Source organism: Chiloscyllium plagiosum, unplaced genomic scaffold, assembly GCF_037043375.1.
Source record: "Chiloscyllium plagiosum isolate Xiang-an unplaced genomic scaffold, Cpla_swu_hap1 HiC_scaffold_8, whole genome shotgun sequence".
NCBI lineage: Eukaryota > Metazoa > Chordata > Chondrichthyes > Orectolobiformes > Hemiscylliidae > Chiloscyllium > Chiloscyllium plagiosum.
In genome coordinates, this window is record NW_028270146.1 from 85,321,107 (window position 1) to 85,348,621 (window position 27,515).

Here is a 27,515-nt window from a genome sequence, read left to right on the forward strand (position 1 = left end):
GTACAAGACAATATTTACATATGTTTGAGGGTCTGATAACTAAATGGGCTCCCGTTGTACTTGGGCAAAAAGCTCTTAAACAATTTTGCTAAAATGTACATCAACTTTTATTTATTATTTCTAATACTCATATTTTTAGTTCAGTGTCGCATCCAAACTTCCAAATGATATGACCATCCTACCCTTCCAGCAAAACATACTGCTTTACGTTTATCTGTGCTGAGTTACATTGGTCAATCATTAGTCCATTCTATTAGCTGGCTAACATCCTCCTCTAACTTGTTGCAGTTATTGGTACCAACATCGACAGGACAAGTAAAGGCAGCATTGAGTGGTTAGAATCTCGAGTCAATCATCACACAGACTGACTCAGTGAGGTCTTTGAAAGAGAATTGTATTCTGATCCGAGGAGTCACCATTTGCAGGACTGTGGATAGAGACATTCCTGATGAAGGGCTTATGCCCAAAAGGTCGACTCTCCTGGTCCTTGAATGCTGCCTGACCTGCTGTGCTTTTCCAATGCCACACTTTTCAACTCTGACTCTCCAGCATCTGCATTCCTGCAAATCTCCTATGGATAGAGGCCAGGGTAGTGGGTCTGACTGAGTTGCTTTTGCAGAAACATGAACTGCCTCACTCTGGGAGGGAGCACACTGCTGCTACTGGCCTACCTCAGCCTCTTCCACAGTGCACCTGCCTAGTCAGACAATTTATCCTCTATCTCCAACCTTTAGGTGAGCACACCTCACTGCAGCCCCACAGCAGAACCTTCAGTGAGCAAGAGAATCTGCCTTCCAAGAGTCTCCCATGATTGCTGCAGCTCTCAGGAACCCAGGAACTATTGGGTTTTCTCACCCAGGGCGGGGTCCCATTACATTGACTTCCTTTGACTGACAGGTACAACACCCTCTTATCCTTTCTGATTGGCTGGGCTCGCTAGAAACAGATTGCACTAACTTGGCTGAAGAACTATAGAGAATGGGAAATCAACTCGAGGAGCAATCAGCATCTAAAGAGTTGAGAATTCTGTCCCAATAACTCTGTTTCTCTCTCCACAGACTCAGCTGAGTATTCCAAGGTTTACTGTTTTCAAATTTGCAACCAATGACTGATTCAAATTTACTTTTAAATCTCTATTTCCTGATTTATATTGTTTATTGCAGAAATTCTTTTTCTGAAACATTTCCAGGAAATAATTGTAAAAACTGCCTCTCTTCCATCAACGAAATTCAATCAAATTTAATCAGTGGTGCAATTTTGAAATGGACATGTGTTGACTCCCATGCTTCCTTATTTATGATTTGATTGCATTCATTAGTTGTAACTTTTGTTCTGTGCAGACACAATTTTTCCATCTGTTGATGGCCTTGGATGTTTGGCCAGAGGTCAGATCCGAGCACATGGCGATCAATGGCGAGAAGATGACTGTACGTTCTGCCAGTGCGTCAATGGGGAACATCACTGCATGGCAATGGCTTGCAAGCAGACCTGTCTGAACCCAGTCAAAATACCAGGGGAGTGTTGCCCTTTCTGTGAAGGTAAGTAAAAAGTGCAAACTTCAGTGTTCTCATTTTAACAAGGTACGCTGCTCCTGCAAAGAAGCATCTCCTTTCTCTAGCTCACATACAGAATTAGGACAACAAATAAAATATCATAAATAGTGTGGGCACTGTTCGACATTTCCCTGACGAAGCATGTTTTCTTTGGAAGTGAACCAATGGAGTTCAACACCAGTAAAGGATTCCTGTTTGAAACCATTAGTTTTCCAATTGGTGCAGAAATGGAATGCCAATCTATATTGTACCTTCTACTGAAGTGTATACTCTAAAATAGAAACGACATAGTTCATCCTCAAGTTTTGGATTCACGGTTGATTTCTGGCTTCTGCTCCTATCAGTTGAAACATTGGGATGACAGACAGTAAATGTGACAACTGCTTTGACCTATGGGACTGCTTGAAGAGGTAGAGGTCATCCAGTTGACAGTATCACTTGTCGTCATGATATTATATGTGTATCAACTCATGAGCTGTTTGGAGCCCGACTTTCAAGTCAGCAGGGTGAAGCTGAAGCTTAATTGACTAGTACTGGACATGTTCCAGAATTTTTTATTGGGTCAAGCGATGGAAAGCAATTGACATGTTTTTGTCAGACTGGAAATGTGTTTATTAATTGGATTTAGCTCCTGTTTCTGCTTTCAACTCTGGCTTCGTTGTAGGTCTGTGATATTTCCGAACAGGCTTTGGTGAACAAATACCAGGAATTATCAGATGAATAAATTACCAAGTCACTAATCTGTCCTCAACAGTCTGACTGGACTTCGTGTTCTGTTTATTCTTCTCCAAGGTCACATTGATGTTGATGAAAACAATATGATCAACATTTGCAGAATTTAACAAACAATGAAAAAGACCCTAAAGGATACCTCTTTGTTTCAGTGATAAAGAGTCACTATGAAATGGTTTTTTTTTCCCCTGAAGCATGCAAAGTCCTGAGAACGTGTGACATGATTTCACTTGGAAATGAAAGAACTTTTAGAGTATAATACAGTGTTCTGTTGATTAATTTTGATAGGCTCAGTGTCTTTCAAATGAAAATTGCACATTGAACAGTAGTGCACTCTTTTTCCCCAAAGAAAAACCGGGAAGAAGCTTTTCAACCCTGTCTATTATAATCCTCTATTGATAATTAGAGGTCGAGTGAGTAATTTTAGGTTTCCACTCTAAACCGAGGTCACCATGACCAGGCCACAAAGTAATATTATATTTTATTCTTGGAAAACAAATGAGTAGTAAAAAGTTAACCATGTCTGTTTTCTTGGTCCTGTAGAATGTGAGTCTGTGGTTTCAATACCAGTTGCTGTTTGGAAACACTAGTGATAGTCAAGAACATAATTAGCGAAGATGTTTTTCTCAATCACAGTCATCATTATGTCTGTACTACCTACTTTTCATACTAATTGGCCAATTTATGCGACTTTAATTTGAGGGAGGATTTTAACATTAGGCACAGCTACTTATGTTTCCCTGTGTATTTTGTACATTTGTTGGTGGTGTCTAAAATTGCAGCTTTAAAAATACGTGAATTTGAAATGAGCAATTAAAATCCTCCAGGCAAATTCAAATACTGTCTGTATACAATTCTTGCCAACTAATCTCTCAAACAAAAAGCAACACATCTGCAAAACTGTCATCACTTTTAGGATCTGATACATTCAAGGTGAAATTAATGGTGGTCTTAATGGAAAATAATTATCAGTTACAAATACAAGAAAGAAGGGAATTAGTTAGTGTCTCTCTTAAAAAATGAAGTTTTGAGGTATCTGTGTATTGGGCGGATAACTCTTCTGACCTGTATGGAACCACACAGGTTTCTAGCACACCAGAAGACCACTCATCCCATCATACCTGTACTGTCTTCTAGTAGTAACAATTCAAAGTCTACTGACCCATTCTCCATATCATTCTGTAGCTCTCCTTTGAATCTTTGTTCAGTTTTCCCTTAAAAATTCATCTCTGCCTCAACCATGCACTACAGCGTGACATTTAACTTTGCATTAAGGAATTCTTTTTCAGTGCTAAATTTTTAAAAATTGAAAAATGTAGCTAATTAGATTACAAGTATGGTGTACAATGGCAGTTCAAAATGCACTTAAATCAAAGTCGCAATGCTTGTTATTTTTCTGTCTAAATAGTTGTTTTCAGCTACTATACTTTTCATGCCCGTATTGACTGGTCTGTGTTCAGGATTAATTCTTTTTGCAATGTTCAGAGTACAGAGAAAACAAAATAAATCCAAATCCTCCCAGGAAAGCATTGTGGAGTCAGTGTCACACTTCCAGGGTACCTGGGCTTCACTGTTTCCTGAAACAGCCAACAGTGGATAAGAAATCATCATTGTTGTGTAACCAGTGTAGTTTCTGGGCAAAAAAAAAGACTTAACCAGCCTCACTGCAGATGACTGCACAACATTGGCAATAGATGGAGGAATTTAATTTCCTACTCATCCAAAGACATGTTTTGGAATTGGGAACCATTTGATTGAATGGAACGGTGAGAGTTGGAGATCTCCACTGCCTGTTTACTGCCCGTGATTACGTCAGGGCTAAGAAAGCCTATGGGTGACAGTTGAAGTGGGTATACATTGCATCATAGTTCAACAAGCAGCTGACAGGGGCTTGCCATGCAGGGAGACTAACAGGCAATCTTTGCAGCTGCCTCAAATGGGAGCATCCATTGTTCAAAGGCACCGAGTGCTTGAGCACGGACCTCAGAATTGAGCAGGTGCGCCCTCTGCTCTTTCCTGTGAGTTCTGACTCCGTGGGAGTTTTTTTTTGTCATTTCCCAGCATTAAGACAACAAGAGTTAGTGATTAGAGTCCCTGTCCTACATTTTACAGTTTTTGAATGCATATTCAAAAACATTCACAGTAATAATTATATCATTAACATCAGTGTTTCCTAATGCTAAAAGGAAAACACATTTGAAGTGAACTAAAAGTAAATTGAGCAGATCATTAAAAAAATCAACAGTTAGTACTTTGATAACTCTGAATGAATATGTCTGGGGAATTCTATTGCGGAAACCAGCCTCAACTTTAAACAGTACTGCTTGAACAACTGTACGTTGTATGGTTTTCTTCTGAAAGCCTATTGTAAAAAAAGCTTGTCAGAATCAGCTGACAGGTTGGATGCTCAATACTAGTTGTCCAAATTCAAACCTGAGGTGACCTTTAACATGTGTTGCACAGTTGATAGCATTGGCTCAATAAATGTTAGGAGCTGTTAGATGATATTGTTAATCATGTTTGGATTGTGCTTACTGAAAATGGTAATGTGCTGACTGATAGATAACCTTGTGTGCTATTCAAGTAACTGGATAGCCGATTAAAAATATGGGAGCGTATTTGGAGAATTACTACTTCAAACGTTGCACATCGTTACATGTAATGCAATTTGTTAGAGAGCTGTTTCAAATAATTGTTCTTTTACCTGTTCTGTCCATTATAGGAAGTGACAGCTTGTATCCAAATGATTCATTCACCCCTGCTTTGCTGGCATCCTTCTAGGAAGCAGAACAACTTTTGTTTTTAATCTAAAATAATCCTCATTCCTATTCTGTAATCAGCAGCCAGGAGGATTAGCATATGATTCCTGTGACAATGTCCCATAGTTTCCATGACACATCCTCTTTCCCCTCCAAAACTGACCTCAGCCAGTTGTTGCCATAATGTTGCTGAAAGTTTTTGCTGGAATCAGTATTTGTAATTTTCAACTTTGCTGCAAGTGGTCAGTCTGCAAGCGTTGCAAAAACCGGACTGGTCTCATTTTGCAGGGTTGGGAAACAAGCTTTTGGAAATAGTTCCTTTTTGTCACACAAGTTCAGTACTTGTCAGCATAGACTACTTAATAGTGCAACAATCAAACAGGATGATGAACTAAGGAATGGACTTTCATTCTTTTTCTGTATAATTCTTGTTTTAAAAGTAAGGGTAAAACTGCTTTGTTTTCAAAAAAAAAATTCTTTCATGGGATGTCAGCATTGTTGGCAAAGGCAGCATTTATTTCTTTTACCCAATTTCTTTGGAGTAGATGTTGCAAGATAAGTCAGAATGGTGTGTGACTTGGAGGGTAACTTGCAGGTGGAGGTATTTCCATGTATCTGCTGCCTTTGTTTTTCTAATTGCTAGATGTCTCGGATGCTGCTTGAACTGCTGTGCTTTTCCAGCACCACTCTAATCCAGAATCTGGATTCCAGCATCTGCAATCATTGTTTTTACCTATTTGCTAGACATGGAGAGCTTGGCAGATGCTGTCAGAGGTGAGTTGTTGGGTGTGTCTATCATGGAGATGGAGCACACTGCTGTCTCTGTGTGTCAGTGGTGGAAGGGTGGAATGTTTAAGGTAGTAGATGTGATGCCAATCAAGTCAATTGCTTTATCCTGGAAGGTGTCAAGCTTCTTGAATGTTGGAACTGCATTCATCCAGGCCAGGGAAGAGTCCATCACATCCATCACAGTACTGACTTGAGTCCTGTAGATGATGGGTTGGCTTTGACAAGTCAGATGAAGAGTTATTCACTTCAGAATTCCCAGCCTTTGACCTCAATTATCACCTACACCCAGTATTTGCAGCTCAGTTCAGGTTTTGATCAGTGGAGATCTCCAAATTTGATATCAGGGAATTCAGTTGTGATAAAGCCAATGAATTTCAAGGAGGGAGGTAGTTAGATGCCAAATTGTACTTTCAGTGAAACAGCTTAGCTTTCCATTGTTACCATAGAGGACTTTGCAGAATCAACATGCTACTTTTATTTATGGTGCCTCAGTCAAAGGTGACTTGTTATTTATTCCAGCATGTATTGCCTGCCACTATTCGCCCCTGAGAGAGTGGTGCTGAATTGCGGCCTTGAACCACTGCAATGTGCAATTTCTCATCCAGATAAAATTAAAACACGGGATCCACATGACCCAGTTGATTGAACTTGCTTCAATCAGTGGTCAGGTGATTGAAGCCATTTTATAACCATGATTTTTCCCTCTTTAAAATGATTTTAACCATGAAGGTTTCTGACAGAAGTTTTAAAATATGGATCAAGAATTTACCACTATCGTAACAAGATTTCCTTCCCTAAAAGAACCATGTGGGTGTTTTATAATAGTTTCCTTGTTTAAATCCTTGTGGGTTTAAAAGTTGATTAAATTAAAATTTCATCACTTGTCATGTTGAGATTTGAACCTTTCTCCTGGCATTATTAGCCTGAGTCACTGGATTGTTCAGTCCAGTGACGGACCACTTTTTCATCATCTGGTCAAATGACATTGTTCCACATGAATCTTTGTGCAAATACAATACTTCCATATTCAGGTCCTTTAAAAGAAATGTGTGTCAGATTTTGGGCAGTACTAAACGATCCATGTGGAATTTTGATACAATGATTCTACTTCTAACAGTGCAGACATGTATGAGCCCCATTAATTTGGTGCTGAAAGGCGTTAGTCAATATTTGAAGTAACACTCCATTCTTTGCAAAGAAAAGTTATGCAGTAGCTAAGCAACAAAAAAGTTCAGTTCAATGTGTTGTAGCTGTCACTCTGCCTCAATGAGGTTAGTATTTTAATGCAGCGACCAGGCCAACAGTTATTGGACATTATATATAAAGTTGGAGAAGCACAGCAGGTCAGACAACATCCAAAGAGCAGGAAAGTCTATGTTTCCTGCCGAAACCCTTCATCATTGACTCTGGCTTCCAGCATCTGCAGTCCTTACTGTCTCCAAGTTATTTAACATTACTTACTTTGAGTTTGGATTTCATGGTGAGGTTGTACAGAATGTTGGTGGAGTCTCCTAGAGTCAGAGAGATGTACAGCATGGAAACACACCCTATGGTCCAACGCATCCATGTCAACCAGATATCCCAACCCAATCTAGTCCTACCTGCCTGCACCCTGCCCATATCCCTCCAAATCCTTCTGATTCATATTCCCATCCTTTTAAATGTTGCATTCGTACTAGCGTCCATCACTTCCTCTGGCAGCTCATTCCATACACGTACCACCCTCTGCTTGAAAAAGTTTAGTCTCTCCCTATAGCTCAAATCCTCCAACCCTGGCAACATCCTTGTAAATCTTTTCTGAACCCTTTCAAGTTTCACAACATCTTTCCAATAGGAAGGAGACCAGAATTGCACGCAATATTCCAACAGTGGCCTAACCAATGTCCTGTACAGCCGCATCATGACCTCCCAACTCCTGTATTCAATACTTGGACCAATAAAGGAAAGCATACCAAACGCCTTCTTCACTATCCTATCTACCTGCGACTCCACTTTCAAGGAGCTATGAACCTGCATTCCAAGGTCTCTTTGTTCAGCAACACTCCCTAGGACCTTACCATTAAGTGTATAAGTCCTGCTAAGATTTACTTTCCCAAAATGCAGCACCTTGCATTTATCTGAATTAAACTCCATCTGCCACTTCTCAGCCCATTGGCCCATCTGGTCAAGATCCCATTGTAATCTGAGGTAACCCTCTTCTCTGTCCACGACACCTCCAATTTTGGTGTCATCTGCAAACTTACTAACTGTACCTCTTATACTCACATCCAAATCATTTATGTAAATGATGAAAAGTAGTGGACCCAGCACCAATCCTTGTGGCACACCACTGGTCACAGGCCTCCAGTCTGAAAAACAACCCTCCACCACCACCCTCTGTCTTCTACCTTTGAGCCAGTTCTGTATCCAAATGGCTAGTTCTCCCTGTATTCCATGAGATCTAACCTTACTAACCAGTCTCCCATGGGGAACCATGTTGAACGCCTTACTGAAGTCCATATAGATTACATCTACCGCTGTGCCCTCCTCAACCTTCTTTGTTACTTCAAAAATATAATACAATCCCAATGAAGTTATCATCCCTTTCTTATTTCTCAGTTCCACCCAAATAACTTCCCTGGATGTATTTCTGGGAATAACCTCCCTCAGTACAGCTGTAATGCTATCCCTTATCAAAAACGTCACTCCCCCTCCTCTCTTACCTCCCTTTCTGTCCTTTCTGTAGCATTTGTATCCTGGAACATTAAGCTGCCAGTCCTGCCCATCCCTGAGCCATGTTTCTGTAATTGCTATGATATTCCAGTCCCACGTTCCTAACCATGCCCTGAGTTCATCTGACTTCTCTGTTTGGCCTCTTGCATTGAAATAAATTCAGTTTAATTTATCAGTCCTACCTTGTTCTCTGCTTTGTCCCTGACTGTTTCACTTGCCTTTTTTCTCAACTGTACCAGTCTCATGATTGATCTCTTTCCTCATATCTCCCTGGATACCACACCCCCACCTTACTATTTTAAATCCTCCCGAGCAGCTCTAGCAAATCTCCCTGCCAGTATATTAGACCCCTTCCAATTTAGGTGCAATCTGTCCTTCCTTTACAGCTCACATCTATCCCAAAAGAGATTCCAGTGATCCAAAAATGTGAATCCTTCTCCCATACACCAGCTCCTCAGCCATGCATTCATCTGCTCTATTCTCCTATTCCTGCCCTCACTAGCTCATAGCACCAGGAATAATCGAGATATTACTAACCTTGAGGACCTCCTTTTTAAATTCCTCCTTAACTCTTTGTAATCTCCCTTATGCATCTCAACCTTTTCCCTTCCTATGTTGTTGGTTCCAATGTGGACAATGACCTCCTGCTGGCCCCTCTTTCCCCTTGAGAACATTCTGCACCCTCTCTGAGACATCCTTGATCCTGGCACCAGGGAAGCAACACACCATTCTGATTTTTCACTGCTGGCCACAGAAACGTCTGTCTGTACCTCGGACTACAGAATCCCCTAACACAATCGCTCTCTTGGAACCCAATGTACCCCTCATTGCATTAAAGCAACTCTCGATACCAGAAAGTTGGTTGTTCGTGCTATGTTTCCCTGAGAATCCATCACCCCCTATATTTTCCAAAACAGCATGCTTGTTTGAAATGGGGATAGCCACAAAAGACTCCTGCACTACCTGCCTACCTCTTTACCTTTCCTGGAGTTAACCTATCTATGTGACTGTATCTGCAACTTTTCCCCCTTCCTATAACTGCCATCCATCACATCCCCTTGGTCTTGTAAATTCCTCATTGCCTCTAACTGTCTCTTCAACCGATATATTCGATCTAATAGGATTCGCAACCACCAGCACTTATTGCAGATATAATCCACAGTATCCCGTAAACTCTCCCAAAATGCCCACATCTGACAAGAAGAGCATGTCACTCTACTAAAGGCCATTTTTGCTTCTTTCAATCTACAGACCCAGAAAATAGCACTGTCTTATTCCTCAACAAAATACTGCTCCAGGTTAAATTAATACTTATGGCTTATATTTTAAGTTTAATCAAGAGACATATCTCAATAAAACATATAATCAAGAAAGAACCCACTCTACTCACTACTGCAGACTTACTGTAAGGCCACACTTAAAAATATTTACTTATCTGTTTCTGTGCTGTGACCTCGCCCAAACAGGTTTCTCCAAGATTTGTTGTGAATTTCACTGCTTGTTAATTTTCCCAGATATACTCCGATGTCCAGCGATACATGAATTCAAACAGCAAATGCAGTAACTCTCTCTCTCTCTCTCTCTCTCTCTCTCTCTCTCTCTCTCTCTCTCTCTCTCTCTCTCTCTCTCTCTCTCTCTCTCTCTCTCTCTCTTCCCCCCTGCGCTGACCTCACCATGTGCTTCCTTTCGGGAGTACTGTGTGCACTTCTAGTCGCCCTGTTATCAGAAAGATATTATTAAACTGGAGAGGGTTCAGTAAAGATTGACCAGGATGTTGACTGGAATGGAGGGTTCGAGTTAGGAGAAGAAGTTGGATATCTGGGACTTTTTCCAGTGGAGCACAGAAATTTGAGGGCTGACCTTATTGAGGTTTATAAAATTATGAGGGGCATAGATGAAGTGAATGTCACAGGTATTTTCCCGAGGGTAGGGGAGTTCAAACTATGGGGCATATTTTTAAGGTGAGAGGAGAACGATTTAAAACTTAACATGAGGAGCAATTTATGTTTTTATAGAAAGTGGCTGATGTGTGGGTTCAACTGCCAGAGGAAGTGGTGGATGCAGGTACAGTTACAATGTTTAAAAGGCATTTGAATGAGTACCTGAACAGTGAAGGTTTGGATGGATATGGATCAATTGCAGTCAGTTGGGGCTAATTTAGTTTGGGAAGATTGTCAGCCTGGACTAGTTGGATCGAAGGGTCTGTTTCTGTGCTGTATGACTCTCCTGCAGATGAGACTAGTTATACATTTACAGATAATAAATTTACAGATAAGGTACTTCCCTTATTATATCGCTGTGCATTATGAACTACTGTTCAGCTGTTGGATTACCTTGTTCAAAGTGACACAAATATATAAGATGCAGATGTTTCTTCCACGTTGGTGACTTAATCTAAAATCTGGTCGGAAGCTGAAATTCCCTGACCTACACCAGTCTCTTATGTTGTTCTGATGCCAAAACTATGCACTCTGCTTCAAACTCTTAGTCATTTGCCAGATCTCCTTTTACAAAGCTTGAGGGAATGCTGTCCCCGTACTGTGCCAAATGCCAATTCAGACCAACTGAAGAAAATTAATTAAGCATGAAATGAATTGCTTGTTTAATCAGCATATTAAAATTAATCTGGTTTATTGAAGTATAAATTCCTACGCTTGTAGTAAGACATATGAAAGTGCGCTCTTACTTAGACTATGTTATTTAGACTGGTATTAAAATCAAGATGTTTTCCATCTTCCATTACGTTTGGATTTTGTTTGGTTTTGCTATTACATCTCAATTTTCTCACTGTGTCCCGTTTCAGTATTTTCGCTTCAGTTCTGTTCAGCTGTGTTTATTTTTGTGGCTTTTGCTGTCTCCAGGCCTTTCTTTTTCTGGCTCAGTTGGTGGTATTCTCACCTCTGAGTCACAAGGCTGAGGGTTCACGGTCAGTTCCAGCACCTGAATGCGAAACGGAGGCTGAAATTCCAGTACGTTGCTGAGGGTGATGCTGCACCTTTGGCGGGTCTGCCTGTGGTCGCAGTCCCCACATCCCCCTAAGTTACATGGAAAAGATCCTCTTGCATTGTTTGACAGAAGAGCAAGGGAGCTGGCTCTAGTGTCCTGCTCAATATTTATCTCTCAATTAACAGTGCAAAACAAATTACCTGGTCATTATGTTTGTCGGGATTACTATCCAAATTACCACAGTTCCTGCATTGCAGCAGTGATTATACTTCAAGAATGCTCCATTGGATGTACAATATTTTCATCCAGTAGTCATGAAAGGTGTAAATAGAAATGCAAGTCTTTGTCTTTTTCAATTTTCTCTTTGGATCTTTAATTCAATCAGTTTGTTTCTTCAATGCTCTCTTGAAACACCCAAAGAAATTACAGCTCTGCATCTTCACCTTATCCATTCTACAAGCCTTACGTTAATTGAAGATACTTTGTTGTATTTTTTTTGCCAACTCTATTCAGCCTTTCTCCCCTCCATATTAATCCTTGCAAAGACTTCTTAACTGTGAGAATCTTTGTCTATTCTGCACTTTGTTAGATATATTTACAGGCTGTTTGTTGTAGAAGGATTCTAGCTTCATTGGTCTGAGGGCCTTTTTTTTTACAGTGGGAGGGGATCAACCATAATTGAGTCTTAACAAGAAGGAGTTCTTGTCTTAAATTTAGTTTATAGTGTGATAACAAATAGGTGCGAGTTACATTTGTTTATTAGACATGATTACTGGAACTATGGGGAGAAAGAAAATATAGCTGTTCTGTTCAAGATTGAGAGCTGTTCTGATTTACTCATTGCAAGACTACATGCTATCTTCAGATTGGATGGAGGTTATTGTTGTGTTGAACCTTAACCCTTTCAGAACCATTACCTTTTACAAACGTCCTAAGCCTTTCTTCTACCTTGGTTTTGATTCAAAACAAAGATTTGAACCCCTATTCTGTTTTAGTCAGAGAAACCTCTGACAAAACAAAGCTCACCCAATTGCAACCTCTTCGCTGGCAAAGGAGATTTTGTGAACTTCCAGTCTTCGTTGTAATTTATTTATTCCATATTTGCATCATTTTTATTTAGTATTGTGTAATCTTAGACCATGATTTGCAATCAGTTAGGTGGATTCATTGAAACATCAGAGTAGTGTTCCTTCAATGTCATTATTAATTACAGACTGAACAATGACTTGACTAGCAGAAAAGGTGTTGCCATTTACAAAGTCGATACTTAAGATATCAGTGTTGATTGTTTTAATTTCCACATGAAAATAAGTGTGAAGAAGCCATCCAGGGGGCCTCGAGTGAGGATAGCTCAGAGCCAAATCCAGTTGTCAGACATTGGCAAGGAGTTTATTTATAAATCAAGTGAAATAGCCACCAATAATGAATGGTTCTTACTGGAGCATCCTCCAAGCTAGCCTTTTTCTTGTTCCCATGGTCTTTTACTTGTTCCCATGGCCTTTTACAGAACAACTGGTTCTTCCTCTTATATCCCAACACAAATTATGTACAAATGTCGTGTTGCCTGAGGAATCCGGATAAAACTGCTATTGTCCTAAAGGGTATTTGGGTTGTGAAGAAGGCATTTGACGCTCTTGCCTTCATTGGTCAGTACATTTAAGTATGGGAGTTAGGATGTCATGTTGCAGCAGTACAAACATTGGTGAGGCCACTTTTAGAATGTTGCATTCAGTCCTGGTCTCCCTCGTATCAGAAAGATGTTGTTTAAAGGGTTCAGAAAAGATATACAAGGATATTGTCAGGCTTGAAGGATTTGACTATAGGGAGAGGCTGAATAGGCTGGGGCTATTTTCCCTGGAGCGTCAGAGACTGAGGGGGTGGCCTTATAGAGGTTTATAAAGGGCATGGATAGGGTAAATATTATTCTAGGAATAGTCAAGGTCTTTTTCCCAGGGTAGAGGAATCCAAAATTAGAGGGCATTGGTTTAAGATGAGGGGGAAAATAATTGAAAGGGTCTTAAGAGGCAACTTTTTCACACGCAAGGTGGTGCGTGTTTGGAATGAGCTGCCAGAGGAAGTGGTGGAAGCTGGTACAATTACAGCATTTAAAAGACATCTGGTTGGACACATGAATAGGAAGGGTTTAGAGGGATATTGGCCAAGTACTGGCAAATGGGGCAAAGTCAGTTTAGAATATCTGGTTGGCGTGGACAAGTTGGACAGAAGGGTCTATATCTGTGCTGTATAACTCTATGACTCAGTAAGTAAATGTACAATTTGAACAGTGAAATAACAAGGTAAAACTACAAAGCTGGACATATACAAGACCCAAAAGCCTGGCAACACCACTGTACGTCAGAACGAAGTCAAGAATGGGATGTTGTCCATGGTGTCGTGTGTCTCCCCTACTATCCCTGTTCTTCCTCTCTTCCCCCCCCCCATCCAAAAAAGAGATTTAAATGAAGTGTTGAAGGCTGTGTGGACTGCTGTTAACATAGCAGATGACTCAGCCAGCATTTCCTATGGCTGCTAATGTGAACAAAAACCTTTCTTTACTCAAACTGACGACCAGAGACAATGTACCCAATTGTGAAGGTAGCAATTTGGAAGCACATGTGCAGTCTAATTAACCACATTAATCTTCCTGTGACAACTTCAGAATGCACAGTAAAACATGGAGAAGGGTAACCATAGATCAACCCCTATCCCTATATCATTAGACAATCATTTGAAACACAGTCATCCAGACAAAGAGGGGGTGGAATCGCAACACTGAGGGTGCGATGCAGCTGGTGCCTCATTTCCTACGTAAGGTATGTCTGGGGGGAGAACTGGCTAATGCCCAAATGCATGACTTTGTTAACTGGGTGCGAGAGGTGCTGTACGGCGCAGACTTTTGCACTTGGCTTAATGAAAAAATATCAGCTCTCACCCTATGTGAAATAACGTCTGGTATTTATTTAAATTAAATGCATCTGAGTAGATCCCAACAGGGAGATTTTCTTCAAAAGGCAATTGTTGAGGGCAGTAAACTGCAGCAACTTGTCAAGTTATTTCAGTGGTACATGTCCTGCCTCTGTGACCTCTTGATCCAAGAAGGAGGAAACCAGCAAAAATCACAGGCTAACCATCAACTCTCACCATAATGACTCAAATCTGTTCCTTCACTTTTGGTGCTGGATCAAGACCTCCTGGAACTCTCATCATCACCATCACCACAGGGCTGCAGTGGTTCTAGGAAAAGGCCCAGTGGCACCTTGATTGGTAGTATTGGCAGATAGGCTAGAGTATATATGATATTGTAGGTGGTATGTTATAACTAATGGAACCATATGGACCAATATTCATCCAGAAATTGGGTCTCTTTGATTTGCTTTTCCACAGAGCCAAGTTATGGGACAGTCAGTCCAACACTGTGCGCGAGGCTGATAAACTGCACCCTGACAGAGAAGGATTGCCCATACGGCTTTGTGCAAGATCAGAAGGGATGTTTGATGTGCCAGTGCCTACCAAGTAAGTGGTACAATCCTTTCAGAATGCCAGGGAGCTTTTAGTCACCAAGTACTGAACTCTAGCTCAGTAAATGTAATCTTTGTATTAAACTTGCTTTGAATTGTAAGCTCCTTGGCAAAACTCCAGGAAAATGCAGTGGAAATTTCTTCAGTCACTGTTTGTCTGCTCTATCCCTTCACTTTTGGTATTATCAGCAGTGACCTGAAGTACATAGTACATCAGCATAATCAAAAAAGTCTGTTTATAACAAACCACAAATGATGGTAAGTCATATGGTATATTTCCCAACATTTACACCTTTGCAAAGTTGTTTGGCCCTGGGTCCAGCATCAGGGTTAGATAATCTCTGCCATAGCTAACCTCTGTCTCTCTAGATAAAGGCTGAGCAGCCCAGTTTAAATGGCCAATTACCCTGATCCCAGAAAATTGTCTGCAGTCTGGGAGATTTCTCAAAGCAGTCCTGCTGAAAGTGCACTAAAGCGCCCTCAAAATACATGGGAAATCCTGATTCATGTTTGTTTCTATATTGATGACAAATGAAATGAATGATGTTTTAATGCAACCAAAAACTCTCAATTATCAGGGATTTCCATGGCTTCCCCAAGGAAGTAACTTAGTTGGGAATTTAGCAGATTCCCCTTCTACCAAACTTCAACAAAGTCGATGAAACGTTGAAGGAATTCCATTTTTGATCCCCTTTGTTAATGTTGCACAATTATTCAAACCTTAGAAAGGAAATTTAATGTTCAGGAGTCTGTAGTCTTTCTCTCTCTCTCTCTCTCTCTCTCTCTCTCTCTCTCTCTCTCTCTCTCTCTCTCTCTCTCTCTCTCTCTCTCTCTCTCACACACACACTCACACACACTCACACACACACACACACACACACACACACACACACACACACACACGCAAACACTCTCACACCCCACACTCACGCGTGCGCACACACACACACACTCACTCACTCTCACAGGCCCTCTGTCTCACACACGCATTCTCTATCACACGTGCTGTCCTTCTCCCACACACACACACTCCTCTCCTGCACACTCTCACGTGCACCCTCTGTCTCCTGCACTCTATCTCTCATGCACACTTCTTTCTCTCTCTTTCGCATGCTTTTTCTCTCTCTCACATGCGCACGCTGTCTCTCTCTCTCTCTCACACGTGCACACACTCTTGTTTGATGGCAACCTTCCCTTCATAGGCAGCCACAGTACCTTTGGGGAGTGGGAAAACATCAAGGATAATTCTACAATTTGGAGCAGAGGAGAGAAGGGGTATAGCTCATGCCAAAAAGATAGTTGAGTAACACAAATATACCACATATAGATGTAACAATATCTTTTATAGGCCAGAAGTCTTGGTGTCCATTTCTACAGTATTTTCAAGGAGTTGATATGCGTGTTGATCTGGGCCCAAGTGACATTTATAAAAGACCAACAATGCTAAAGAATAAACTTATTAATTTTGTAATATTACAAGCTCTGTAAATTCATCTATATATTTATATAACATTTATTCATTCATTTACCAGTATTCATTTTCATTCATACCTATTTCATTCCAATGGAATCAATCATTAACATCTCTAGGATTATACTTTGTTTCTGAAAATTTTATGTTTTGATCTTTGAAAAACAAAGACTGACTTCTGCACAAATTATTAAACAAATACTTCAACTTTTCATTGCAAAGGTTTACATTTTAAAAAATGTTTATATATTTTAAGTTCACTCACACATCATTGTTTAAAAGCTATTACACCACCTTCACATATTACACATAATTTATGTTGAACACTTTGATGTGCACATCTCAGGACTTGTCTCTCCATCTCATCTGTAATTTCCACGGTTCTGGGTGGAACAACTGTTATTAATTTCTGAGTTCATAGTAGCAAACGCTCAGCACACAAGATCCCTACATGCCAACAGCCTGGAGACAACAGCTGGAAGAGATACAGCACTAAAATGGAACAGGGTTTGGTCTTTGTTACTCATGCAGTGACTGCAGCTTTATTGTAGTGTTCATGATGCCTCACACTAGACTCACCATTCAGGAACAGGCTGTTCATCACCAACAAAATATTTTCAACCGGATTAATTAAGTTGTTTGTGTTGAAGGAGTATTGGAAAGTAAAATGCTGCTATCGTTTTGCTGTGAATAAGGAATTTGTTACAATCTAAGTAGAGACTGAAAACAGTGTCGAGAGTGTGGTGCTAGAAATTCACAGCAAGTCAGGCAGCATCTGAGGAGCAGGAGAATCGACGATTTGGGCATAAACCCTTAATCAGGAATCCTTATGCCTAAAACATCGATTCTTCTGCTCCTTGGATGCTGCCTGACCTGCTGTGCTTTTCCAGCACCTCACTCTCTATTCTGATCTCCAGCATCTGCAGTCTCACTTTCTCCTAGAGACTGAAAACAGAATGTTAAGGTTTCTAGTGGCTTACTGGAAGGATTGCATGAACAGATTTAAAGTTTTAAGACTCCTCCTGTAATAAATGAATTAAAAGCAACATTGTCTACACACAATTCAGTAGATCCCTTAGCTACAGAAAGGATGCCCCATTAAACTTTAAAATGACCAAAAAATTCCTCTCGACAGTTGTATACTACCAAGGCCGTTATGAGGACACTTCTTCAAGAAGCAGTCTAAAAATATTCTGGTTTCCTTTTCTAACTGGAAAACTTGTAAGCCTTGAACTGACTTTCATAGTGATGGGCAGCTTGGAGAATATTCCTCCAGCTGAGCTCCATAAGTCTTTGAGCCTTGTTAAATCCTCATGAACGCAGCCTTTCAATCTGAGCATGGGCTCCAATTTACATTGCACATAGTGACCAGCATTGTCACCACTTTAGGCGCGAGACTAGCCACCTCTGTCTTTATCTTCTCTCACCCTCTCTTTTTCATATCCTTGCAGGGTTTATAAAAAGCCTTTAAACTCTATCTTCAGAGAAGTCCTGTATCATGGTAGTAAACTTACTAGCTGTAAACTCTTCCCCTCTCAAAGTTTATTTCTACAGCAATGAGCCTTACATCCAGGTAGAAGTGCTATTAAGCTATCTTCTGGATCACAACCTCCACTGCATCTCGGAATAAAATAGTTAGAAGTATGTGCATGTATAGCTCCCCTATAATTTGAATACTAGCAGCCTATCCACTAACAGCACAGCGCCGTGGTCATTGTTTACAATCTGTGATATTTTGCATTTTCTTCCTAGGCCCCTCTGCTCATCATCACCCTCCATTACACCCCTTTAACAACCAACCCACCCAAGCTTGTTAGGCAGAATATGGAGCTGGTCGCATGACCACCTTCAAGCCTCCATTTGACCCCAAGTTAAAGAGGGAGTGTCGCAAAACACATCAAACTTATAAGCTTCATGCAGGTAAAAAATTGGAGTTGCATTGGCAACCCTTTTGTTAGAACTCTAACTAGTGTCCAAACAAAATGTTGAATGTGAATATTCTCTTGTGGTTGTAAAGGGCTGACCACTGCCATTAGCTGAAGCTTTTGACCAGAGGCCAGTTACCTGCAGATCAATCATAGTGCTTTTATGCATTTTAAAGACTAACTTTAATAAAAGATGAGGAACAGCTTTATTGCTCAAAAGAACAATATTGCAGGCATATGCCATCGTTTACTTCATTGGTGTTGCATCTTGATGAAAGCGTTCACTGTTTTGTCACTCAGTTACTCCTCTTTGTTCTCTGTTGTGACTGATAGTAAGTAATACCTTTCTGTTCCAGAGGAACCCTGCCCAGATTTGACGACCTACTGCTCTTTGGATTGTCCCCATGGCTTCCTCAAGGATTTGGATGAGTGCAGCATCTGTGAATGTCGACCACAGCCACACAAGTGCCGAAAGCTTTCCTGCAACAAACATTGTCCCTATGGTTACATGTAAGTGCAGTACATCACCATTACACAAGTTATGAATTGCATATCCTTTGTCGTTCGTGATATAGCGGCTAAGTTTGGAGATGCATGCAGTCAAATCCTTTTATCAGGGTTTCCTACTTTGTGAGCAGTGAGAACTGGCGCTTGATGATAAATGACTGTAGTGGAAATCATTGCAATTTTTGCATAATTAACTAATTTATTTGGGATTTTGTCGTTTGTCCATGATAGCAGATCCAAACTAGATGCATGTATTTCTTGGAATGTTCACACATGTATATCATTCACCTGTATGTAGGAGAGTTACCAACCCTTTAAGATGATCCTGGAGTCTACAGAAAATAAAATAAAAGCAAAGTGATGGAGAAATGCAGCAGAACTAGCAGCATCTGTGGAGAGAGAAATGGAGACCATTCTTCAAATCAGAGTCATTGGACTCAAAGCATTAATTCTGTTTCTCTCTCCACAGAAGCTGCCAGACCTGCTGAATTTCTCCAGCATTTTTTGTTTCTACTTCAGGTCTTCAGCATTTGTGGTGTTTTATTTTTATTCTGGGAAGTAAAGTCTGATCTCCAGGGAACTGCCATGAGCAATTTTAACAGAAGATTGTCGGTACATTTTTTTTCCCTCAATATTTCTGTGTATACATTCATTTATGAGACCAACCCCACACAAAATGAGTCATCATTTCCAAGCACACTCCAACTTTAATCACAATGTTGAAGCTTCCAGCATCTCAGTATCTCTTTATATGTTCCTTCCAAACTATAATGGATTTTGACAATGAGGATGGGATTAAAGTTTAAAACTGTTTGCAGTAAATAACACAATTGAGCGAAATAATTTATTTCCCAGTGAGTTGACTGCTTGGGTGGCAAAGATCTTTGGCTTGATTATGAGTGGCTGCAGAGAATGGGAAGCTACACGGTACTATTGACAATCTGATTCCACTGCTGACTACATAGGCTTTTAACAAATATGACACACTACCCCACCTACCCTTCTCTGGATGAGTGCAACAAATGAATAGTTTCAAAAAGACCCTGATGGTAAGGGAAAGGAGCTGCTGATTGAAATGGTAAAGTCTTCCAATGGCTTGATGAAGAGTCTGATCACTACAGTACAGATGGCTACACTGCCATGTAGAGATTTTCAAGTAGTTAATGTGAAATTTGGGAAAGCTTGGGATATTAAGAATCAAGGAATAAATATGTGATGTGGATCCTTTTTTAAAAAAACTGTTTTTGATTATATCAACTTCAGTTGTTTAAAACATTGGACTGCTTTAGATGGCCCCATGTTGTTTCTACAGTTCTCTCTGTAGGTGCTCTTATCAAACAGAGTATTGCTGAAAAGGAAATCATGTTGTTGAAGCTTTCCATCTTGCTATCCATCAGGAAAAATGCAAGAATGCCAGAATTTAAATGACCAAAATAATTTATACTCCATTTATTGTAGTCATTTAAAATCTGGCATTCTTGCATTTGTCCTAATGAATGCAAGACAAAACATTTTGACAGCATGTATTTGTTTTCCAAAATAGCATGTTCTGTACTGCCAAAAACACACTGCTACACTTACCAGTATCCAAGCAATTAGAGAGCTGGATTTTTGTAGATCCCAAAATACATAACTTCAAGAATGATGTAGATTAGTTTTATTAACATCGCAATATGAAGAACTTGTCCTTTTATTTATAATGAACAGATGGTTTGGCTAAGTACACAAGCCCTTTAAGTGTTTAGTTGGGCTGTAAACGTGGGGTAATCTAAAGGCGCTGGCTTGTACACCACATGCATGGGAACTTCTGGATTACTGTGTGGCCATGTAGCTTAGAGGGAACTTGAGTGTGAAGACACCTTGTCAAAGGATTGTGATAAATCTTGAAGAAATACAGCACAAATTCCATTCCTTGACTTAATAGAATAAATATATTGATATACAACAATTGCTTTGAAATATCACAAAGGCTGTTCTGCAAGTATGAGCTCATCTAATCACACTTCCCTCTGGGTCCCAAGGTCTGTAAAATGTTTGAACCAGACTTTATAACCCATCATCCAGACTGGCAGGTTGTGTGTTACGCTGGGGGTGCAACATGGTTTCAGATGTAGTCCTTCTGAGAAGCCATTTAGCCATAGTCCTGCATGGCCATTTAATTGGATGTTAAAGATCTGTTACTTAATTACTGTGTTTTCCTGGTCAACATTCTACCAAAGTGGCATAAATTGTTTCATTCTGGATTAGTGGTGCTGGAAGAGCGCAGCAGTTCAGGCAGCATCTGAGGAGCAGTAAAATCGATGTTTCGGGCAAAAGCCCTTCATCAGGAATAAAGGCAGAGAGCCTGAAGAGTGGAAGGATAAGCTGGGGGAGGGTGGGGTTGGGGAGAAAGTAGCATAGAGTACAATAGGTGAGTAGGGGAGGAGATGAAGGTGATAGGTCAGGAAGGAGGATGGAGTGGATGGGTAGAAAAGAAGATAGGCAGGTAGGGCGAGTCATGGGGACAGTGCTGAGCTGGAAGTTTGGAACTAGGGTGAGGTGGGGGAAGGGGAAATGAGGAAACTGTTGCAGTCCACATTGATGCCCTGGGGTTGAAGTGTTCCGAGGCGGAAGACGAGGCGTTCTTCCTCCAGGCGCCTGGTGGTGAGGGAGTGGCGGTGAAGGAGGCCCAGGACCTCCATGTCCTCGGCAGAGTGGGAGGGGGAGTTGAAATGTTGGGCCACAGGGCGGTGTGGTTGATTGGTGCGGGTGGCCCGGAGGTGTTCCCTAAAGCGCTCTGCTAGGAAGCGTACAGTCTCCCCAATGTAGAGGAGACCGCATCGGGAGCAATGAATACAATAAACGATATTAGTGGATGTGCAGGTAAAACTTTGATGGATGTAGAAGGCTCCTTTAGGGCCTTGGATGGAGGTGAGGGAGGAGGTGTGGGCGCAGGTTTTGCAGTTCCTGCGGTGGCAGGGGAAGTTGCCAGGATGGGACGGTGGGTTGTAGTCACGGAGGGAACAGTCTTTGCGAAAGGCGGTAAGGAGTGGGGAGGGAAATATATCCCTGGTGGTGGGGTCTTTTTGGAGGTGGTGGAAATGTCAGCGGATGATTTGGTTAATTGTTTCATTGAGCATAGTATTTTAAAATTGTAAATGTGATGGAAGGTGTATGATTTATATTTTGTAATACCATTTTTAGACATTAGGTTTTAAAATAATGGCACATGGATATTGGCTACTTTTGTGAAAGGATTCTTTTTAAAATTTAGATCAGCCAGTCCTTCTTTAACAGTGATGTAATCCAGTGAGAATCAAAAAGCAGTGAATTCCTGGCATGTTAATTAAGTTAAACTGAGCATTTGGGCCAAATGAGCTATTCATAAATGGTTCAGTAGTTGCACTCAACTGTGTGGTTCTTTACAGAGCAGCCCTTGGGTGTGGGGGAGTTATATGGACTCCTTCATATTGACTTAGCTAAGGAAGGGAGAGGGTTGTGGTGGTGTGTTAATTTGGCTCAAGTCAATGATTTAGTCTGTCATCCATTTCCATGACCTGGAGGAGCCAGTGTTGGACAAAGTTAAAAATCGCACAACACTAGGATATAGTCCTGGTGTGTTATTGGAAAATTGTTTATTTAAAACAGGTGGAGTAAACATTGAAAATCATTAGGTGGTTCTGATTCATGATAATCCAGGATTGATTTTAGTTTAGGAAACCCTCCAGCAATGGAAAGGTTTAAAGGCTTTCAGGAAAAACCTGATTTAGGCCTGAAGCAAGTGCAGTGTCTCTCCTAGAAAGGAGTTGCTGCAGAACAGTTAACAGTTAAATTACCTCTGTCAAAAAGTTTAGTTTGTTTAACTTCTAGATGAGTGTTTGGTTAGAAATCTGCAAGTTATTAGAAGCTGAGGGAGTCTTAGCTCTCAGTTTTGAGATTTTCATGTAGGAGCATTCCACACTTGACAGGACAGAAACTGGAAAGAATCAATTAAACCTTAAAGATTTTACATAGAAGTACGATTTCTCCGAATTTGACTTGCTGTAAAATGGCGTTGGGGAGTAGAGTGAAATTGTTATCCTAGATGTACAAAAATGTTTCTCAGTGTGTTCGAAGTCTAGATAGCTTGGGTTGTTTTGATTTATTGTTTTAATCTTTCAACATATTCTGTTGTTAAAGAAACTCTACAGTCTTGTATCATTTTTTTTTTAGAGAATGGCCATTATGTTAACACAAGTGAAGGGAAACAAATAATCTAACATTCTGGGATCTGGCCTGACCAGTAGTACCATCAGCTGGGATTAAAATGTAAACTGTTATGCAACAGTTATAGTTTGAGCATGCTGTTATTGAGCAATGATGTTTTCAGGTATTTTAAGTAACAATGAAACTTCCTTTCTTTCCATAGAGCTGGACATTTGCTAATTTTATGTTTTCAATGATTCTTTAGGAAAAACAAACACGGATGTGACATGTGTCGCTGTGTGAAGTGTCCACCATTTACCTGTGACAAATATTGCCCAGAGGGATATGAAGAAAATAAGAAAGGGTGCTCCATGTGTCACTGCAAAGGTACCAAAACATTAACTCATTTCAGGTATTTTGCCAGGATTTGGGAAAAACTTATTAAATCAGGGGTGTCGATGATACATCATATTTTAGCTTTCCTGTTTGCACTGGGGTAAATGACATTGAAGAAGAACAGTGATGTTTGATGCCTACATAACATGTCATCAGTATGGCTTGAATAAAACTGAGAGAAAGAAATGAACAATGAAGTACTTTCAGTGTGAAAGATTTCCTGCCTTACCTAGTAAGGTTTTTTTAATAGTGAATTCTATTTACTCCTCCCCATCCCACCTTGCAGGAAAATATACAAGGTATTATAAACTCATGTGCATAGTACACAAGTGTAAATGTGTTGCCTCTATGACAAGACTATTTCCCTTGACAAGCTTATAGAGAATTTTTACTCAGGCACAGATTTTTGTGTGTGTCTGGCTGTACAGAATTGAAAACTCCTGGCTCCCTGACCTGACAGTGGATGTTGAATTTTCTGCTGGTTTGTGGGGCAATGTCAAGCTGAGTGAATCAAGAGATGAGTGTGTGAGGTGCAAAGGCAGACTGGGAATGAGGTTTCCCTCACACAATTCCCATCCCAGTACATGCACCTTACCCACCCCTCGATCCCTTATTGTCCTCCATGCAAGCCTAAGCCCCTATATCTACCTGCATAGTTTTTGTAACTGCTGTGCCAACTCCGTGTCTACCACTACACTTAGCAGTACTTGGCCTTACTCTTACCATTTCAACTTATTTTGTATGCACCCATGGCAATACCGCAGGATCCTTACAGAGATGTGATAAAATGAATTCTGAGCATATGTTACAGAGTTGATATTTTTTAAAAGTTCTGTCATTACAAAAACATTTATTATATACACAATCCTTCAATTACATTTTTTATAAGAACAAGCACTAATTCAAGTGCACAATCTCTTATAACAAGCATTGAAATTAATTTCCTGTCACACTTCTAAGAGTCTACAACCACTCACAGCTGTTGGTCAACATGTGAAGTGGGGGGCACCTTTACTGTGATAATGGATGGTTGTGGAGTAGTTATGCAGTCGTAATCCAGGAGGAGAACCCCTTAGGAATATATCAACTGAAAAAGTGATACCATTAAACAGTGATGGTGTTTAATGGTATAAACATATTTTGAACATTGTATAAACTCCTGCCCTTTATTCACATTCATGTCTACTTTTAACCAATTCAAAGGTCACCTAATTTCCCCCAATGTCACTTGACCATCTCCAAAGATGTCCTTATACCTTATCCAGAAGGGCACCTCGCCCCTCCAAAGGGACTATCCTGACTATCTAAAGAAATACAAAGAGTTCACCCCGATCTGAGTGGGTCTACTGAGTACATTGGATGTCAGACTGCTGGACAACCAAAATCTGACTTGAGTGGAGGCAGCAGATGATTAAAATAGCTACTTCCCTGAAACATGCATGTGCATATCCTAACCTGACCCCATTCTCATGCCCACAAAAAATGGGAAGTTCCCTGTTTGAGAGCAGAACTTGTGATTTCCAGGTTTGTTCACAACTCTTGTCATGAAAGAGCAACTCGCCATCACAGTGATAATCCAGTCTTTAGACTTTACTGTTAAAATTTGGAGTGTCTGCATTAGCTATATACCAGGTTGGTATCTTTACCACCACAGAGGATCTTTAGTTAGGACTCATGAGGGATGAGAACATTACTGCCCTCGTAGACTCTTGGGGACTGTCAGAGAAGCAGTGTAACAGTAGACCTGGCATTCACCTGGAGCAGTGTCACTCGTTTCAGCTGAATTACTGTCCCATTTAGCTGAGTCAATATGAGAATCCACAACTATCACTGACACCCAAAGGCTGCTCAGTAAAGAGCTACATAGTTCAGTGCAGCTACTGAACCAATTACGAATGGCCTCATTTTGAGTTAGTGCTGGTCAACATCCTTTCCTGGCTCTCGATCAGATAAAGACAACCGGGGGAATTTTCATTTTCAGTCACACACGGTGTGGAGATGAAATGGAGTAAAATATCAAGTGCCTTCTAATCAGGCGATTAACTTATTAAATAGCCTCCTTGTATTTCCATTTCCTTTATAATTCCTTGCTGTATTATGTTTTAAAATAACTATTTGCCATCAACCCTTGCAGCATTGCATGGCAGTGTGGAGGAGCCAGTTAACTGATCTTTTGCAACAATCCTGTAAATACCCACATCATACATTTTAACAGAGACCAAGTTAAACTGAGGATTTGGGCCAAATGAGCTATTCATAAATGGTTCAGTAGTTACACTCAACTGTGTGGCTCTTTATAGAGCAGCCCTTTGGTGTGGGGGAGCGATACGGACTCTTTCAGGGTAAAAACAATGACTGCAGATGCTGGAAACCAGATTCTGGATTAGTGGTGCTGGAAAAGCACAGCTGTTCAGGCAGCATCTGGGGAGTAGTAAAATCGGCGTTTCGGGCAAAAGTCCTTCATCAGGAATACAGGCAGAGTGCCTGAAGGGTGGAGAGATAAATGAGAGGAGGGTGGGGGTGGGGAGAAAGTAGCATAGAGTACAATAGGTGAATGGGGGTGGGAATGAAGTTAATAGGTCAGGGAGGAGGGTGGGGAAGGTAGCAAAGTGTACAATGGGTGGATGGGGGTGGGATGAAGGTGATAGGTCAGAGAGGAGGGTGGAGTGGATAGGTGGAAAAGAAGATAGGCAGGTAGGACAAGTCATGGGGATGGTGCTGAGCTGGAAGTTTGGAACTGTGGTGAGGTGGGGGAAGGGGAAATGAGGAAACTGTTGAAGTCCACATTGATGCCCTGGGGTTGAAGTGTTCCAAGGCGAAAGATGAGGCGTTCTTCCTCCTGGCGTCGGGTTGTGAGGGAGCGTCGGAGGGCATCTTTAACCACATGGGAAGGAAAATTATGGTCTCTAAAGAAGGAGGCCATCTGGTGTGTTCTGTGGTGGAACTGGTCCTCCTGGGAGCAGACACAGCGGACGTGGATGAATTGGGAATACGGGATGGCATTTTTGCAGGAGGTAGGGTGGGAGTGTAATTCAGGTAGCTGTGGGAGTCGGTGGTTTGTAAAAAATGTCAGTCGTCATTAATGGAGATGGAGAGGTCCAGGAAGGGGAAGGAGGTGTCAGAGATGGTCCAGGTAAATTTAAGGTCAGGGAGGAATGTGGAAAGCCCTCCATGTCTTCCTCTCCCGACGTCCCCAACAGTACCCTTCCACCGACACTCTCATTCGTTTGGCCGAACTGGTCCTCACACTTAACAATTTCTCCTTCGAATCCTCCCACTTCCTCCAGACAAAAGGGTAGCCATGCGCACACGTATGGGCCCCAGCTATGCCTGTCTCTTTGTTGGCTACGTAGAGCAGTTGATCTTCCGTAATTACACCGGCACCACTCCCCACCTCTTCCTCCGCTTCATCGATGACTGCATTGGCGCCACCTCGTGCTCCTGCGAGGAGATTGAGCAATTCATCAACTTCACCAACACATTCCACCCTGACCTTAAATTTACCTGGACCATCTCTGACACCTCCTTCCCCTTCCTGGACCTCTCCATCTCCATTAATGACAACCGACTTGACACCAACATTTTTTACAAACCCACCGACTCCCACAGCTACCTGGATTACACCTCTTCCCACCCTACCTCCTGTAAAAATGCCATCCCATATTCCCAATTCCTCCACCTCTGCTGTATCTGCTCCCAGGAGGACCAGTTCCACCACAGAACACACCAGATGGCCTCCTCTTTTAGAGACCGCAATTTCCCTTCCCACGTGGTTAAAGATGCCCTCCAATGCATCTTGTCCACATCCCGCACCTCCGCCCTCAGACCCCACCCCTCCAACTGTAACAAGGACAGAACCCCCCTGGTGCTCACCTTCCACCCTACCAACCTTCGCATAAACCAAATCATCCGCCAACTCCAAACGGACCCCACCACCAGGGATATATTTCCCTCCCCACCCCTTTCCGCCTTCCGCAAAAACCGTTCCCTCCGTGACTACAACCCACCGTCCCATCCTGGCACCTTCCCCTGCCACCGCAGGA

The 27,515-nt window shown here is 41.3% G+C and overlaps 1 protein-coding gene across 1 annotated transcript in view; it reads left to right on the top strand.

The window, feature by feature from the left end:
• LOC122553776 (cysteine-rich motor neuron 1 protein) overlaps positions 1-27,515 on the top strand; it is a 240,517-nt gene that overhangs the window by 188,083 nt on the left and 24,919 nt on the right. The window contains exons 5-8 of the mRNA XM_087990059.1: positions 1,341-1,538; positions 14,876-15,004; positions 18,762-18,915; positions 23,342-23,463. Coding sequence (XP_087846185.1) covers positions 1,341-1,538; positions 14,876-15,004; positions 18,762-18,915; positions 23,342-23,463 — 603 coding nt within the window. The remainder of the gene's footprint in view (positions 1-1,340; positions 1,539-14,875; positions 15,005-18,761; positions 18,916-23,341; positions 23,464-27,515) is intronic.